Source organism: Astatotilapia calliptera, chromosome 3 (assembly GCF_964374335.1).
Source record: "Astatotilapia calliptera chromosome 3, fAstCal68.1, whole genome shotgun sequence".
Taxonomy (NCBI): domain Eukaryota; kingdom Metazoa; phylum Chordata; class Actinopteri; order Cichliformes; family Cichlidae; genus Astatotilapia; species Astatotilapia calliptera.
The window spans coordinates 4,545,364-4,564,044 of record NC_137424.1 but is presented as its reverse complement, the minus strand read 5'-3'; the positions used below and the strand labels follow the sequence as shown (position 1 = coordinate 4,564,044).

Genomic DNA, 18,681 nt, shown 5'->3' with positions numbered 1-18,681 from the left:
TGACCTGCAGTCTATCTGGGTCAGATACAAAGCAAGTTTAGGTGGAGTTTATTTTCGTTGTGCTGACTTTTTACTGTCAGTTGCAATAACACGTACTGCGTTCTAGCCAGCTTGACGGAGTTTTTATACAGCTGGGTGGGTTCTATGATGTTACTGATAGTGAACTTTATTTTATTCACAAGGTTAGTTAGTAGAGTTGCCAACGGCTCCTTAAAAAATGGAATGGTCCCTCATTCAGAGAAAATATTACACGTTTCGTATTGAGCTGTCCCGGACTTTCGCTATAATGAAAAAAAGACACAAAGCTGGAGTTATTCTGTGTTTACGCTGCACAGCTGCCTCTTCTCTCATTCTCTCCCCCCCCCCCCCCCCTCTCCTGTTGCTACTTCAATCATGAAACTGATCAATGATCAGCTGATCGGCTTTTCTCTCTTGTTTGTTTATCGCCCACTTTGCGCCAGAAAGAGGAAACCAGCAGATGTCGCACTAAACAACAGCAGCATGTTTAAGCTTGATCAGCTGTTGTTAGAATGTATTTAATATTAATTTCTAGTATCAGCTGATGTTTGCTGGAGCCACAGCTGTAAAGCTGCTGGTCATTATGTCGGTTTGGATATCTGGTGAGAGGGAAACATGAAGATGAAACCAGGAGATGTCCTTACTGAATCATCAGAGCTGAACAGGTGATGGAGAAACAGGTTTACCTTTTAGGTGACATGAATGAGTTGAAGGGAAGTTATGAACTGTTTCTGAGAGACAAATAACCCCAGGATCCTTTTTTAGGTAGCTGACAGCTGGTAACTGTACAGGGGTGGATCTAGCAAATTTTTGCCAGGGGGCCAGGTAGGGCATTAAGAGGGAGAGGGGGGCACAAAGAAATACTTTTCTTTCTTATTCTCATTTAAAATATCTAGATTTTATTAAATAATTATCTAAATCTTACAACCAAAGTTTTTATCTGACGTAAAATGTATAGAAATCATACATATACCAACAAAACTGTACATCACTGTCACAACAGCATTTGTTTTCATTCAAAGGCTTTATGGCTTTAATACCTGGTGGGCCGGTCTCTAGTCAAAATGCCCGATTTTCTGTACCGGTCCAGTCCTGCAGGTTAATACTGGCAGTGTCACCATGCCAGCTGACTGTATTTCATCATCAGCCAGTGTTGTTCTCAATATTACCAAAGTTTACCATAAGGCAGCATATAAAGTATTTACTTGCTTTCAGGTTTTATTCAAATGTTAGTCTTTTCAGTTGTTTCCCCACTTTTTTCCTGTTTCAAAATCAAACACCAGTTTGTGAGAAGATTATCTTCTTTTTAACAGGCAGATAAAGTTTTGCATTGGCTAATTTGTCAATTGTTTGTTACAAATGTTCGTATTTTAATATTAAAAAATGTTTTTGCCCAAAACACATGTGCACTACATGTCAGTAAAAACACTATGCAAATATTGCTGTCCTTGAATGCTGAGTAAACACTGACAAAGCACTGATTGTATCTCTTGTACTTTATCAACGCAGTATCTAAAAACTTTGCACTGTAGTGGTTAAAATCTCATTCTAATAAGAGTTAAAAGTGCATTTGGTTATTAGGTTTACAGGATTATTGAATTATGGTTAACGGTTGGTAGAATTTCTTTTAAACATTATCTGCCAATTACATCTGCCACCCTTCTCCAAATCTGTGCCCCTACCTGGCCCCCCCAACAAAAATCTTCTAGACACGCCACTGCCAGCACGAGTGGTAGTTTGACCCGTGGGGTATAAGCCTTTCCTGTGTGTGTGTCTGTGTGTGTGATTTCTTTTATTAAAGTGTGTTTTATTTTTTTTATGATCTGTAGCGAGCCTGACGCTCGGTGTCCTTTTATCCTTTTAACATATTTTTCTGTGTTTTATTTCAGTGAACGGAGGACGAGCCAGTGGCCCCGGGACCTCAGGTGGTGGGTCGTTTTCACACTTTCTTTTGTACAGCACTGGGTGGGCTGCAGTGATTCTTTTTGTGTGATTTTATTTTGGTTCCACGGCTGCTGGTAAGTCCAAGTTCCACGATTGTTTTATTTTTACTGTAGGACACTGTCAATAATGACGCTACATCTTGACTTTTAGTATTTTATTTATAAAATATTATTTATAATATTTTATTTATTTCTATAAATAAAACTGTTTTAATATTGGAAGCCAACCTGCCTCAGTGTGTATCCTTGAATCTGTGCAGTCTTCTTTTATTCCTTTTATCTATTTTTCTTAAATATATTTCCTGGGGGTGCAATTCCCCTAGGTGGCGTTGTCAAGTTTATTATTTTGTTCATAACCCCGCCCACCACTTGGTCACATAAAGTTAAAGTAAAGCTGTATGTCATCGTGTGTCTGGGACGAAGTCACATCAGAAACATGTGTAACGTGATGAAACTCCCACATGCAGCTGCGCACACTGACGTCAGCGCTGCACAGTGATTTGTGTGTTTCATCTGAGGACTCACAAGCGTGTGCTGCAATCCACACATCCCAACCTGAATAGATCCTCGTCATTTATACTCAGTTTATTAAATTCAGCTTCACCAATCAAAAACTTTCCTGTGTGCACAAATATCTAAAGCATCTCGCTCCATATGTCCACGTGCAGCTTTGAGACAAATGTCACACTGCCAGCTTCATGCAGCTTTTAAGATTTACTTTTCACTCTTTAATATCTTATATAAATTTTCTGAGCAGCATTAACATGTGTTAGCTTAGCTAGCAGTCAGAGTATGAACTCTGTAAGCAGTCAGCTCGGTCCTGGACATTGTTACTGACAGAAAGCTGCTCTCTGCAGCCATGTTTGACCTGCTGTTTTGTAGGACTACAGTAATGGAGGATTTGGAGGCTGAACTGGGCTCTGTGGCACTTTTTGTAGTGAACTGATGAAAGCTGCGTCTCAGATGGATGTTAGTCCAACACATCAGATGTGACCTCTGCAGCTCTCAGCTGATGTGCACATGAATGATTTGTGTTTCCTCTGCAGGTAGAAAGTGTGTGTGAGCTGAATTGAGCAGCATGGATCAGTGTGAGGACAGAGAGGAGGGAGTCCCTCCCTCTAAAAGCACTCTGTGTGGGGAACATGAGAGCCAGACCAAAGCTCAGAGGTGAGATGACCATCTCTAACTGTCCATGACTCTTCTCCATGTCACAGCTCAGCACTCACATCACTGCTGCATCATTATTCACAGGAACCAACGAGGAACTAAACGCAAACATGAACCTGAACCCAGCTCTGTGTCCTTACAGAGTGACTGGTCTGAAGATCGTCCCATTGATTTTAAAGTCCAGCCTGTGTCTGCTGCAGAGAGGTGAGCTGTTAGTAACATGAACTCTTTGAGTTGGTTGGTTGCTAATAGACAAAGATTAGTTTATGTTAGCTAATTAGAGACAGAACCAATGACTTAGTGGAGAATAAGAATACTGAAGCTAAAAATCTGTCTCACTGTTTCTTCAGCAGGAAGTGGTTCTGTTTGTTTGCTGGCTGAGCTAAAACAGGAAAATCCACTGTTAGCTGTAGTGTTTGTGACGGGGCTAACGAGGAGAAACAGAGGGAGAACTTTATTAATCCCTCGAGTTGGTTCCTCCGGGAATATAGTTAAACAACAGCTAAAACTAATCAGGTACAACAAGACAGGGAGAACGCACAACTTGACAAAATCCTGTAGAGACACAAGACATGGAGCGTACACAGGCAAGGGCTGTCTTAGGCATCAAAATTATAAAAAGGCTTGAAATACTTTACATGTAATGAGTCGATATTATATATTAGTTTGACCTTTCAAGTAGAATAGCAGACAAATCAACAACACAGTTCTTCTAGTTAATGGCTAATAATATGCTGAACACAGTGCAGATGTGCAACAGATTCTATGAGCTCCATCAGTGTCTCGCACTCACTTTTCACATTTATGTGTGTGATAGAATTTAGAAAACACATCGGTGCAAACTACAACTCTATATCATGTTGTCGTGGAATTTTCTGATAAAATAAAGTCACAGAAAGAGCAGTGGTCAAGCTATTTATTACTGCATGCATACAGGAGAGCGAACACACACATCATAACATCACAGGCACTCAGAAGCTACCCTGCAGCTTCACAAGTACTCTGTTTAATCTGCACTGGTCACTCCACTTTTTTGTTATTGATATTTATATCTAAAAGTGCAATACTGTAATTTTCTGCTGCTCATTCCTGTGCAATATCCCATCTGCCCTCCGTCATATTTCTTTTCAAGATTTTCTTATTTAATCACTAGTGTACTTATATTTATAGATACATATATATTTAGTCATCTTTTCTCTTTTACCACGTCTCTCTAATATTTTGCTCCTTACTATTTTTCTATTATTTTATTTTATTATATTTTCTCCTACTGTATCATGCTGCTGAGTGACTGCTGCTCATCAAACACATTTCATTGCAATGTTGACCCTGTGCTAACTTGCATATGACAAATAAAACTGATTAAACTTTTCTTTTGATTTCCTGCCAATTTGCAGCTAAAAGAGGCAAACAAACATATGCGATATCAATGGAAAGCCCAGGATGTCCTCTATCTAGCACATCGGGAGTTAGTAGGGGAGCTCGAATAACTAAAAAGATATAAACCGAAAACAAATGTCCTTTACAGAGGACATAAATAGGCTGGTTCTCATGAGGATATTGTGTATATGAACGTAAGTGTAAGGAGAAAGTAAGACAGACACAAAGCAAACAAGTCGTTGTTTCAAAGAAAAGTAAGTAGATGTTTTAGAAACATCAACCTGACGGGAACGATCAGCAGTTACAGAAATGTTTAGATTTGCTGCACAAAGATGTCACAGCAGATTCTGTCAGCAATGTTTCCCATATTTCTTTGATCTTATAGATGGATCATACTGCAATGAATGATCACCTGGAACATGCTTTCTTTTTCTTCCTGGATACAACTCATTTAAAAACTATGTTAACTGCTGAAAGTCGTGAAAAAAACATTTGGACAAACATGGAAACAATCTGTCATGTTGTCCTGTGACAATAAGTTTCATAAAATAGCATTTAAAGTCTGTAGTTCTAATCTAAGAGTTGTAGTTTGATCAGCAGAGACCAGAGCTGTAAGAATGATTGTGGTGAAGCTTCACTCCTGAGACTGAACTTATGAAATATTGTGAAATATTTAGTCTCTACAGGGAGTGCAGAATTATTAGGCAAGTTGTATTTTTGAGGAGTAATTTTATTATTGAACAACAACCATGTTCTCAATGAACCCAAAAAACTCATTAATATCAAAGCTGAATGTTTTTGTAAGTAGTTTTTAGTTTGAGCTATTTTAGGGGGATATCTGTGTGTGCAGGTGACTATTACTGTGCAGAATTATTAGGCAACTTAACAAAAAACAAATATATACCCATTTCAATTATTGATTTTTACCAGTGAAACCAATATAACATCTCCACATTCACAAATATACATTTCTGACATTCAAAAACAAAACAAAAACAAATCAGCGACCAATATAGCCACCTTTCTTTGCAAGGACACTCAAAAGATTCTGTCAGTGTTTTGATCTGTTCACCATCAACATTGCGTGCAGCAGCAACCACAGCCTCCCAAACACTGTTCAGAGAGGTGTACTGTTTTCCCTCCTTGTAAATCTCACATTTGATGATGGACCACAGGTTCTCAATGGGGTTCAGATCAGGTGAACAAGGAGGCCATGTCATTAGTTTTTCTTCTTTTATACCCTTTCTTGCCAGCCACGCTGTGGAGTACTTGGACGCGTGTGATGGAGCATTGTCCTGCATGAAAATCATGTTTTTCTTGAAGGATGCAGACTTCTTCCTGTACCACTGCTTGAAGAAGGTGTCTTCCAGAAACTGGCAGTAGGACTGGGAGTTGAGCTTGACTCCATCCTCAACCCGAAAAGGCCCCACAAGCTCATCTTTGATGATACCAGCCCAAACCAGTACTCCACCTCCACCTTGCTGGCGTCTGAGTGGGACTGGAGCTCTCTGCCCTTTACCAATCCAGCCACGGGCCCATCCATCTGGCCCATCAAGACTCACTCTCATTTCATCAGTCCATAAAACCTTAGAAAAACCAGTCTTGAGATATTTCTTGGCCCAGTCTTGACGTTTCAGCTTGTGTGTCTTGTTCAGTGGTGGTCGTCTTTCAGCCTTTCTTACCTTGGCAGTGTCTCTGAGTATTGCACACCTTGTGCTTTTGGGCACTCCAGTGATGTTGCAGCTCTGAAATATGGCCAAACTGGTGGCAAGTGGCATCTTGGCAACTGCACGCTTGACTTTTCTCAGTTCATGGGCAGTTATTTTGCGCCTTGGTTTTTCCACACGCTTCTTGCGACCCTGTTGACTATTTTGAATGAAACGCTTGATTGTTCGATGATCACGCTTCAGAAGCTTTGCAATTTTGAGACTGCTGCATCCCTCTGCAAGATATCTCACTATTTTTGACTTTTCTGAGCCTGTCAAGTCCTTCTTTTGACCCATTTTGCCAAAGGAAAGGACGTTACCTAATAATTATGCACACCTGATATAGGGTGTTGATGTCATTAGACCACACCCCTTCTCATTACAGAGATGCACATCACCTAATATGCTTAATTGGTAGTAGGCTTTCGAGCCTATACAGCTTGGAGTAAGACAACATGCATGAAGAGGATGATGTGGACAAAATACTCATTTGCCTAATAATTCTGCACTCCCTGTATGTAGACGTCCTGGAGCCTTTATCTCACAGCTGCTTCACACAGAAAAAAGTCTGATTAGTTTAACTCAGAGGAAAACTTGTCCTGATCAAAATGAGGTTGCGGGAAAAGAACAGGAGAATCACACATATAAATGAAAAATGAATAAATACTGGCGCTACTGGAGCCAGTGTGGACCGGAGAGTCACCAGGAGAACCCAGAGACAGTACAGAAGCTGATCTGTTAGTGTTCCCTTTGATTGCTTCCTTTCCCCAGACTTTCCTACCTCTCCTCCTTCTTCGTAACTGTTGTTTGATTTGACATTAGGACCAGTGTGCAGTGTGGGTTCCCCTCAGACTGAGTGGGAGAGGGTTGGCCCACTGCATCAGCCCCTGACTGTGACAGAGTCAGCAGTGGGTTGATTGTAATAACTTCTCCTCTCCCTGTGGTAGCCCCTCTCAACAGTTTCTGACCATGTTTCTGTTGCAGATATGCTAACAATGCTAATGCTAAAGGCTGCATAACTAATGCTCAACTCAGACAAGGATTACATGTTGTGTTAAATAATAAAGAAGCAGCAAAGACAAAGATGTTTGTATTTGTGTGTGTTTGATCCTGCAGCTGTCAGAAACCACATCTGTAATGTGGCACCGAGTACAGTCTGACTGAAAGCTGGGACACTTTTTACATTCATTCATGTTTTAGCTGCTTAGAGTTTATGCTGTAGGGGAACCTGCTCACCTTGGATATGTTTCTGGTTCTGCAGACACTGCATCTGCTCATACTGGTACCAGTCTGCTTCATCAGGAGACTTGTCCTGTCCCCAGTGTGGAGAAAGATCCAGAGCTGGACTGCAGACAGCCAGTCAGAGCAGCTGTGTACAAAGTAAGACTGAACATCTGTCTGCTGATGGACTCATTTCTGAAAACTGGGCTTCTTGTTGTTGTTTAGACATTGAAGAGTTTTCTTTGTGTTTTTCTTTCTTTCAGGAGATGTTGGTCTGTCGGAGGTTTTAGATGAACATAAGATCAGTCTGAGGAGGAGATTTGAACGTGTGACTGAAGGAAGTGATGTAACAGGAAGTAGAATCCTCCTCAACACCATCTACACTGAGCTCTACATCACAGAGGGACAGAGCGAAGAGGTTCATACCCAACATGAGGTGAGGCAGCTGGAGACAGCTTCCAAGACGGATGCCCTCCATGACGCTCCAATCAGGTGCCAGGACATCTTTAAAGTCTTACCTGACCAACAGAGACCCATCAGAGTGGTTCTGACCAACGGCGTGGCTGGTGTTGGAAAAACCTTCTCAGTGCAGAAGTTCACTCTGGACTGGGCAGAGGGCTTGGAGAACCAACATGTCAGTGTGGTGGTTCTGCTTTCATTCAGGGAGCTGAACCTGATCAGGGATGAGCAGTACAGTCTTCTCGAGCTGCTCCATGTTTTCCATCCAACATTACAGAAGGTCACAGCAGAGAAGCTGGCTGTCTCTCAGCTTTTGTTCATCTTTGACGGCCTGGATGAAAGCAGACTTTCATTGGATTTCACCAACAGGAAGCTGCTGTCTGATGTCACACAGAAGTCATCAGTCAGCCAGCTGCTGACAAACCTCATCAGGGGGAATCTGCTTCCCTCGGCTCTCGTCTGGATAACTTCCCGACCCGCAGCAGCCAATCAGATCCCTCCTACATGTGTCGACAGGCTAACAGAAGTACGAGGCTTCACTGACGCCCAGAAGGAGGAGTACTTCAGGAGGAGATTCAGTGATGAAGAGCTGTCCAGCAGAATCATCTCCCACATGAAGACATCCAGGAGCCTCCACATCATGTGTAGAATCCCAGTCTTCTGCTGGATCACTGCTACAGTTCTGGAGCACATGTTGACTACAGAGCAGAGAGGAGAGCTGCCCAAGACCCTGACTGACATGTACTCACACTTCCTGCTGGTTCAGACAAAGAGGAAGAAGAACAAGTACCATGAGGGACGTGAGACGAGTCCACAGGAGCTGACGGAGGCTGACAGGGAAGTTCTTCTGAAGCTGGGGAGGCTGGCGTTTGAACATCTGGAGAAAGGAAACATCATGTTCTACCAAGAAGACCTGGAGCAGTGTGGTCTGGATGTGACAGAGGCCTTGGTGTACTCAGGAGTTTGTACAGAGATCTTCAAAAGAGAGTGTGTGATCTTCCAGAAACCAGTCTACTGCTTTGTTCATCTGAGCATTCAGGAGTTTCTGGCTGCTGTCTACATGTTCCACTGTCACACCAACAGGAAGACAGAGGTGCTGAGGAACTTCTTTGGGAACAAATATAAAGAGTCCTCTTTGGATGAGAAAGTCATGAGAAAATCCCTCCAAAGTAAAAATAGCCATCTGGAGAACTTCATGTTGAGAGGCCAGAATGAGGAGGAGTATAATGATAGTGGTCATAGTGATGATGATAATGGTAGTGACAGGGATGATTATGATGATGATGATGATGGTAGTCACAGGGATGATTATGATGATGATGATGATGGTAGTGACAGGGATGATTATGAGGATGATGATGATGATGATGGTAGTCACAGGGATGATTATGATGATGATGATGATGGTAGTGACAGGGATGATTATGAGGATGATGATGATGATGATGGTAGTCACAGGGATGAGGATGATGCAGACAACTCTTTTTTGGATGGTTTCCTGAGCAGAGTCATGCTAAAATCCCTCCAAAGTAAAAATGGCCACCTGGACCTGTTTGTTCGCTTCCTTCATGGCCTCTGTCTGGAGTCCAACCAGAGACTCTTAGTAGGTCTGCTGGGTCAGACAGAGAATGGTCCAGAAACCATCCAAAGAGTCATCAAAAACCTAAAGGAGATGAACAGTGAGGAAATCTCTCCTGACAGAAGCATCAACATCTTCCACTGTCTGATGGAGATGAATGACCTCTCAGTACATCAGGAGATCCAAGAGTTCCTGAAGTCAGAGAACAGGTCAGAGAAGGAACTCTCTGAGATCCAGTGCTCAGCTCTGGCCTTCATGCTGCAGATGTCAGAGGAGGTTCTGGATGAGTTGGACCTGCAGAAGTACAACACATCATTGCAGGGACGACTGAGACTGATTCCAGCTGTGAGGAACTGCAGAAAGGCTCGGTGAGTCCAGATGTGATCATTAACATCATTGATCAGTGTAGATTAGTAGTTTAGTTCTTCAGATATACACAGTACTAAACGACTCTCATTAGTTTGAGTTTCTCAGATAAAATTATATTTTGTGTTGATCAGGAAATGTGTGTGTGTGCTCTTAGCATGATCCTGCATTGGTAGTCATACGCTGTGTGTTGTAGACTCACATCTACATGTAGTACCTGTGTTGTGTCATTAGGGGGCACTATTTTAAATCTGCTGTTGGTCATTCAGACGCTCCTGTTAGAGAGACAGAAATAAAAACAGTGACAAATATCCAGAGCAGTCACTGTCTGAGCTTCTCCTCTGACTACAGACAGGAACTACAGACATAGAGTTTAGTGGTATAAACATGGTGAGTGAGGGTGAAGGTGCTGAGGAAGACTCTGGTTCAGTGTGATTAAAGTGTGATGTATTGATGAGTGATAGAGCTGTGGTTCAGAGTGAGGGCTCAGAGGTGAACCAGCTGTGCTCTCTTACTGCCAACAGTGGGACAAACTGAGTGAGAAGACTGCTGACATCTGGACGGAACATGTGTCAAATATGTGAGCTGATGTCACAGCAGCTCATGGATTCACTCTCATTCCTGCTGCTGCTCCTAATGACCAATGTCTGACTTCATGTCCTCATTAATCACTAATTAATCTGATTGTTCACTGTTTAGTTGTTGCTGGTGAAATGTCGTCCCTATTTTCTGCTGATGGAATTCACTGCTGTGTGTTTGGCTGTTCCTCGCCAAACGTCATGATGTCATCAGTACTTTATAGAGGATGTAATCACAAAGTAAATGGTCTGTATTTGAGGACCCCAAAGCGCTTTACACTATACACAATCATCCACCCATTCACACACTGGTGATAGCAAGCTACAGTGTAGCCACAGCCACCCTGGGGCGCACTGACAGAGGCGAGGCTGTCGGACACTGGTGCCACCGGACCCTCTGACCACCACCAGTAGGCAACGGGTGAAGTGTCTTGCCCAAGGACAAAACGACCAAGACTGTCGGAGCCGGGGCTTGAACCGGCAACCTTCCGATTACAAGCCGAACGCCCAACTCTTGAGCCACGATCGCCCCAGATCGTGTTTGTGTTTGTGTCCGTACGCTGCAACCTTCCACACCATCCTTTATTGTACAGACTCAGCAGCAGCTCCATGGATCCCAAAGCCAAGAGTGGAGAACAGATTTGAAGTGTGTCACATCCATGCAGTCACAGCTGTTTCCACCATGTTTACACTGATATTAATCCTGTGCAGTGACACGTTTCATATCAGTGAATATGTTCTTTAGGACGTCCACTGACATGTTTAAGTGTCCTGCTTCAAATCACTCAAATCATCCATGAAATCCATGAAAAATCATTTTAGTGTTTCTAACGTCACCCTCTGTCCTCTCTCTCTCTCCATCCTCCTCACTGCTTCTTTCACTGATAATTACACAAACATTTCAGCTTCAAAATAACACAATAATATCATCTGATGATCATTATTATAAGAGCAGGATCCATATTTGATGTCAGAGTAACACACTGCTTGGTTATGTGCAGTCATCATCAGTGAATGTGGGTCAAAAAGAAGCTTTCTGATTGGTTGCTGACCTTGGTCACCTGTCCACTCTCACCTGTTTGTGTTTGCTCTCTCTTTGCTGCCTCCATCCTCTCTCTCCTTTCTCTCCCTCTCTGTCTTTGTACGTCACTCAGGTCCAATGGAAACAGTGACATTTACAAACCAATCAAGGACAAACTGATCCATGTCAGGTTATAACAATATTCAAAGTGAATACAGGCTGCTGCTGGACACAGACAGGTAACATCATTTTGACTTGCTGTCACCTGGATCTGGACTCATAAACACTGAAGCCCAGAACAGGAAGACAAATCTTTTTCTGCCAACTAGCGATATACCAGCAGACTAATGGCTCAGAAAGCTAAAATGAGCCAATCATTTCTTTGTTTAGTTCCCCTGAAATCAGATCTGATATCAGCAGCTCTGAGTTCATTCATCATTATTGTCCAGTGATGAGATTTCTGCTGCATTTGGAAACAGTCAGCAGGTTTTTCCTGCGTGTGGACGTGAACAGTCGTACCTGACAGCAGGTAGCAAACAGAGATCATCTTTCCAGCTGGAACTCTTCACTGAGCTGAACTCATTCAAAATGTTCTGGAGTCAAAACAGGAAACAGTCCAAATGTGTGTCTTCACTCTGACTCTGGATCAGATCTCAGTGATAGACTGTGGACACTATGGAAGCCTAAATGTGACACCATCTTACTCCTTCATCTGCAGATTAAAGCCAAACAAAGATTCTCATTAAAAGTCTGCAGGTCTGAGAGAGACTCAATCATTGTGTCATGTCAAACACAGTAAGAGGAGCTGAAGCACAGATGTAAAGACCAGATGTTTATCAGATTATGACCTCACTCTGTTTTGTCTTCTTATACATTCAGTCTGTGTTTATAATGCAGATTTTCTGCTTTTATAATAACACATTTTATATTTTCTATGATCGCAGACTAGCTGAGTGTGACCTCCCAGAGACTCACTGTAAAGTTGTCGCTTCAGCTCTGAAGTCCAACCCCTGCCATCTGACAGAGCTGGACATGAGTGGAAACTACCTGCAGGATTCAGATGTGAAGCTTTTGTGTGCTGGACTGGAGAGTCCAAACTGTCGACTGGAGACTCTGAGGTGAGTTCACTGACTGCAGCTGTTGTTGTTTTTCTATATTTCAGATCTTTGATGTTTGAAACATTCTTTAGTTCATAAATGTTCAGGATGTGTCTGGACACAAATGTGAAGAAGTTTGAGTGCTTTCAGAAATTTTGTGTCTTTCCAAACAACTGAAAAAGAGTTTATCCTTTTGGCTCCAAATAGAAGTGACAGACTTGAGTAGGGTTCATTTAAAGATTGACAGAAGTGTAGTGCTGATGGGGAGATAGTCAGTGAAGATGAGGCTGTAGAGTGTGTGAGGGATGTGAACGAGGCTTTTGAAGGTCTGGTGATGGCAGATAAAAACGGGCTGCAGAGACTTTGAGCTTGTGTGGAAACAGAGCGAGAGAGAAAAGAAAGACATGAATGTCAAAGCTAATAAAGGTGAAGTAAGGAGCTGTGATGATGTTCATGGTATCAGAAGCTGATATAACTGCTACAGAGACAACACACACAGCTGCTGTGGTCAGGTGTGTTATTTAGAGTTTAATGCAGTTCATGACGAAATGACAAATGTTCAAAACAGCAGCTGAGAATAAATCTGCTTCACAAAGTTGGATCCAATTCCAATAGTTTGTGATGCACTTGAAAGCAGCGTGAGTAGTTCACTGCCTAACCCCACAGAGACCGTCAGTCTGTATTTCTGTTGGCTGTCAGTGAGATTTCAGAGCAATCAGAGACTGTGGGGGTCTGTGTATGAAGTATAATTCATGTGCAGTTGTAGAATGACTAACACCAACCTGAGAAACAGTACTGATGATTCTTGCAAAGTGTGTGTGTTCAGTATGAGATGAGTTTTGTAGTACTGTGTGTGCACAGATGGACTCCACAGGAGATCTCCATTATGAAGAAACTGTGAAGTGTAGTCCAACAGTGGGAAACATTTCAGAGAATATCTAAGAGAATATCTGTGAAACAAAAGCTAAACATACAGTAAATGCGCACAAGTCCGCTAAACAAACAAAGCCGAACCTGAAATTCTCCAGACTTCATGTAACCGACTAAAGATAGGCTGGTTATCTTCCAGAGCTATCACCAATTCCAAACACCAAGTTTCACCATGCTTTGACCAAAATTCACTGAATGAGCCGCAAAAGAAGACCACAAAAACACACAGTGGCGCAAATGAGCTAAGACAGAAATTGGCTTACCGTCCAGATTTCTTCCGTTATTCTCAGTGGTAGCCGGTAGCCATGTGATTATCAGCAGTTACCATGCCTACCTAGCCGCATCAGAGCCGTTTTCCATCAACAAACTCCATTTAAGACCCACCTACAGACACTTGACTGGACAGACGTCATATGCAGTAAATTTGGGCCCACGTGGGTTTTGGCCTTGGAATGTCTGATTGGTTGAAGTAACGTGAACGTAGCATCGTTACTGTGATTCTATTGGCTCAAACGATTAAAAAGAGGTGTCAATCTTACAAATTGACCAAAAGAAACCGAAGTTACAGCCCCTCAGAGTTTAAAGGGCCAGAGGCCAATTAAACGCTCCATGCGCACAGCAGAAAAGGGCCATTACCATGTAGATGTATAGTTAAATCTTCAAAAATATACTTTAAAAAAAGCATTTTTAGGCTTGTTAATAAAATTAATTAATTTATGCTCTTAAATACCTAAAAAATCACTGGGCTGGTGTCCAATTGTGTGCCAAAATTGGACATTTTTGTACAACGTCTGGATATTCATGTATTGAAAGGGCTTTAATTTTTCACTGTTTCATTTTAGAAACATAAATCTTTGCACAGATGACGTCTATATGTTGGTTACCTAATATCTTTAATGAAATGTTAACTGAGGCATATTTTTAAAAGGGTTATATGCTAAAAATTTACACCTCTGATGAAATTTCACAAGTGTTAACTTTATTTTGATACCAAGATTGTGAGGACAGAGTTTGAAATTGCAGAGAAATAATCAATTAAATTTGGGCATTGCATTTTCGAGCAGGAAGCTCAGATACCCCTTTGGGGCTTAAGAGGTTAAGGTGATACTGTGCAAAGGAGGTAACACCTCAAATCTGATGAAACACCTGGCGACACATAGCGTTTGTTTAAAAGCCAAGAAAAGCAACGTATTTGATAGCTTGCTGCAAGACCTCACACCGAGGACATCTACTGCGGGTATGGTAAAGCTTCATTAGCGGATTAGTGGATCGCCCCGTGCGTGGGGCTGGACGGTTCTTATCATTTTGCAGAAAAAAAGAGACTGCTAAAAATAAAAACAGAAGAGGGTTTTGGACAAAATTTGTGTTCTCCATTCTTTAAGTACCTGTTCGAGCACCGTTTAAGCACCGGCACCATTTCAAAAGTACCGATTTGGCACCGGTATTGGATATAACCTAAATGATACCCATCCCTACTGCTTTAGGAGCTACATTTAGTCACAGCTCTTTGTCTTCTTTGAACAATCACAATGACTACTGTTGTAAAAAAAAGCACACAAAGAACCAATGAGAGTGAAGAAAAGGATAAAGATACCTGTGATGGAGGCAAAGAAATAATCAGCAGACTGTAACAGTTTATATCTGAATGAAAGTAGAACAAGCTCATGGGAGCAACGTAGCATCACTACATATTGCTCCCCAGGTGCTGGACTGGTAGCTGCCCACTGCTTCACTGAGTGAATGGGTTAAAAGCAGAGGACAAAATATCCCACGTGTGGGACTACAACGGGTTTAAAATAGTCTTATTAGAAATCCATGACTTTAATGTGAAACATTCAGAGATTTTTCTCTTGTTGTTTGTTTGAAGCTGCTTCCTGTTGGCTTCAGCTGTTTGGAGTTTCCATTTTCTAAACTTATACATTCTGAACCTTCTTCAGCTCTGAACAGATGATGAAACACTGAATGATTTCAAGCACACACTTTGTCTAATAAACTTAAATCTTTCATTATTTATACAGATTGATGGACTGTGGTTTGTCAGAGATCAGCTATGATTTTCTGGCAGCAGTGCTGAAGTCCAACCCCTCCCATCTGAGAGAGTTGGACCTGAGCTCAAACAAGCTGCAGGATTCAGGAGTGAAGCATCTGTGTTGTTTTCTGGAGAGTCCAGGATGTGGACTTGAAACTCTGAGGTCAGTCACCATGTTTCAGTTTTGCTGAGATGAATATGATGTGAAAGTTGTGCTGACACTAAACTGCAGATATAAGGCTGATAGTATACTGATCCACACTGAGGATCTTCATGGTAAAGTTTGTTTTCTTCTTCTCATGTTTAGTCCATTGACTATAGGAGAACAATGTTCAAACAGTGATACTCACCGTATGGGCCACGGCCCACACGAGGCCTGCCGACCTTTCCTGATTCAGAGAGACGGGACCCTGATTAACTGTTACACAAAAATGAATAATCCACAGCTGACTCTCTTTGCTGCTATGACCAACTCCACGTACAAGTTGTCACAACGAGTGAGAAAAGCCGTGTGGAAAAGGTAAAGGAGGATCCAAACGCAGGCAGTCGTGAAGGTGTGATGGTGATTTATTGAACACAAAATATAGATATGCAAATGGAAAAATGGAGAACTAAACTATACTGGGACAACTAAACTACTGAGCATGAATAAGAACACAAACCTGAACATAAAGGAAGGAAGACAATGATACATGATGATGACAGCAGGGAGACACAAAAGAAACAAAAAACAAGGAGCACAAGAGTCCAAATCAGTCCAAAAAACACAAGACATTCCAAGAACACAGGAAAACAGATCAAAAACAAAACCAAACCAGCGCTCAATAGGAGTCCATGAAAAGTTCAGGGGGTCGACCCGGAGGTCGACAGCACAAGAGCCAAAACAGGTCAGGGGCCGGCCGTGCGGACAGCAACGGTGGCGACAGGCAAACAGTTCTGGGGGCCGACTGTACACACAGCAACGGTGGCTGCCCACTGCTTCACTGAGTGAATAGCTTAAATGCAGAGAACAATTTCCCCACGGGGAACAATAATTACATTATTATTATCTTCAGTGGAAACACAGAAAATGGCCCCAGAATAAATTGTCCTTGTTTCTGACAAAGCAGAAACGGTGTCCCTCTCACTCACCACTGCCGGTGGCTTACATGTCCCGACATCCGGCTGTGGGGTGCTGCGCCGACGGTGCGAACGTTGCTTTCTTTTTGGAGATGGCTCCGACGGGCTGGGTAATTCCTCGTCCGGTGGTTCAGACGGCACGTCCTACGTGGAAGCGAGCGGGCGAGCGGTAGCAGCGGTGGGGTGAAGGTGGAGTTCGTGGAGAATGAAGTTTTGTACCAGCGGGTGCAGTGAGTCCAATAGCCAGGGATAACTGGAAATAAGCTGTTGTAGCCTGGCTTCTAGAGGGTAGAGAAACACTTCTCCCTCGTGGTCTCGCCACAGGTTGATTAATTTTGAAGCTGAGTCCGTTATGAACTCTCGAAGCTCCATGGGTGGGGTGAATGCCGCTGGATCCATATCTGGCTGGTCTCTACTGTCACGGCAAGTGAGAAGAGCCGTGTGGAAAAGGTAAAGGAGGATCCAAACGCAGGCAGTCGTGAAGGTGATTTATTGAACACAAAATATAAAGGAAGGAAGACAATGGTACATGATGATGACAGCAGCATTCTATTATTTTTTTTCATCGCTCAAAATAACTCGCGGAAGTCGGTATACCCGCCAAAACGCTATGCATTTACCGAGACTTTCAACCCCAGGTAGGCCAATTATGGACCTTCGGATCCACATTATGTCAGCAGCTGTTCTCCACCGTGAACTGTGTTAAAAACAAACACCGCTCACGCCTCACCGATGACAGCTTACAGTCCTGCGTAAAGATGAAAGTGACTTCGTACAGCCCCGATTTGCAGACGCTGTGCGCAAAGGTTCAGGAGCAGAAGTCCCGTTGTAAACATATCACGGCAGACCCGACGGTGTTTGCATGAACGCGCTTTTCAGCATCTCTTTATTGACCACTTTACACACACGGTTGCTGTGCGCACACAGCCGGCTGCAGCTTTTCAGCTCACAGCCCGTCATATACCAACAACAACACAACAGCATAGATCGCACAGACGTTAAGGCCGCAAGGCGTGATTGCGGGTGCCTCCCCTGCTGCAGCACTGCAGACCACGTCCCGCCACACACATTAACCAGGTAAAATACATATTTAGGCAGAATTTTGCAAATATCTATTTTTCTTTTCTTTTTTTAGCAGCATAGTGCTTTTTGTTTTCCATTTTTTAAAAGTCAGGTCAAGGCTCCAAAAGCCCAAAGACGATATAAGGGTGGCGGCTCACAATAGTTTTTGTTTGCTGGATCATTTTAGTTCAGCTAGTTGTCTTTGCTTTTGTTATATTTCTTTAAGAGTTCAAAATGTGTTAATTACATAAATAAAATGTAATTTTCTCTGTAGCACTTCGTGGATTTAATAAGCAACAAATCTTAGTTGTTCACACAAAGCATAAAGGTAAAAAATAATATACACAGTGTTATCTTCATTTTAGATGTCAAAAAGTATTTGCGGCTCCCAGTTTTTTCTTTTGCGTGGGAACCAGGTCTAAATTGCTCCTTGGGTGTTAAAGGTTTCTGACCCCTGGTATAAGAGAACCTCATTAATCACTTGCATAGACGAGTATATGAGGTGAAAGCTCATCCAGGCTGTTGGAGCCAATGAAGCAGTCTACAGGTTTGTGGTCTGTTCAGTGTGGAATGTTTTCCAATCAGGAACTCGGCAAATTTCTCACAGGCCCATGTTGAAGCAAGCGCCTCTTTTTCAAACTGAGCATATTGCTGCTCTGTCATGCTGACTGCTCTTGAAGCATATACTGCCATTCAATCCTCAGTCAGCTTGCTGCTGGAGAAGCACAGCTCCTATACCATACAAGGATGAACCAGCTGACCTGCATGTCTCAACATTTAGTTCAAACCGAACAATCCCTGGGGTTGTTGTCAGTTTGTTTTTGATACCATCAAAAGCCTGGTGCTGATGTGCCCCCCATAACCACAGGTTGGACTTCCTCAGTGATGGGTCTGTCTAGCACAAACCTGCCGCTGGAACAAGACAATTTCTACTACACGTAAAAGCAAGACACGAGTAGGCAAAGTTCTTTATGTTTCTCGTGCACGAGGAAGACCAACTGCACAA

The 18,681-nt window shown here is 42.6% G+C and overlaps 1 protein-coding gene and 1 long non-coding RNA gene across 11 annotated transcripts in view; one reads left to right on the top strand and one right to left on the bottom strand.

Moving 5' to 3' along the window:
- The window catches only part of LOC145425134 (uncharacterized), a 323,553-nt gene that overhangs the window by 65,369 nt on the left and 239,503 nt on the right, over window positions 1-18,681 (bottom strand). The gene's annotated exons all lie outside the window — the stretch shown is intronic.
- The window catches only part of LOC113011482 (NACHT, LRR and PYD domains-containing protein 3-like), a 102,794-nt gene that overhangs the window by 19,182 nt on the left and 64,931 nt on the right, over window positions 1-18,681 (top strand). For 3 of the 10 annotated variants that reach the window (XM_080296928.1, XM_080296931.1, XM_080296925.1), the window contains exons 2-9: window positions 1,908-2,036; window positions 3,008-3,128; window positions 3,213-3,332; window positions 7,476-7,594; window positions 7,699-9,841; window positions 12,383-12,556; window positions 15,484-15,657; window positions 15,802-16,014. In XM_080296928.1, the coding sequence (XP_080153054.1) occupies window positions 3,040-3,128; window positions 3,213-3,332; window positions 7,476-7,594; window positions 7,699-9,841; window positions 12,383-12,556; window positions 15,484-15,657; window positions 15,802-16,014 (3,032 nt within the window). In that variant the 5' untranslated portion in view covers window positions 1,908-2,036; window positions 3,008-3,039. Of the gene's footprint in view, window positions 1-20; window positions 2,037-3,007; window positions 3,129-3,212; window positions 3,333-7,475; window positions 7,595-7,698; window positions 9,842-12,382; window positions 12,557-15,483; window positions 15,658-15,801; window positions 16,015-18,681 lie in introns of those variants that run through there. The other 7 variants (XR_013905065.1, XR_013905064.1, XM_080296945.1 and 4 more) reach the window with 6 other exon arrangements.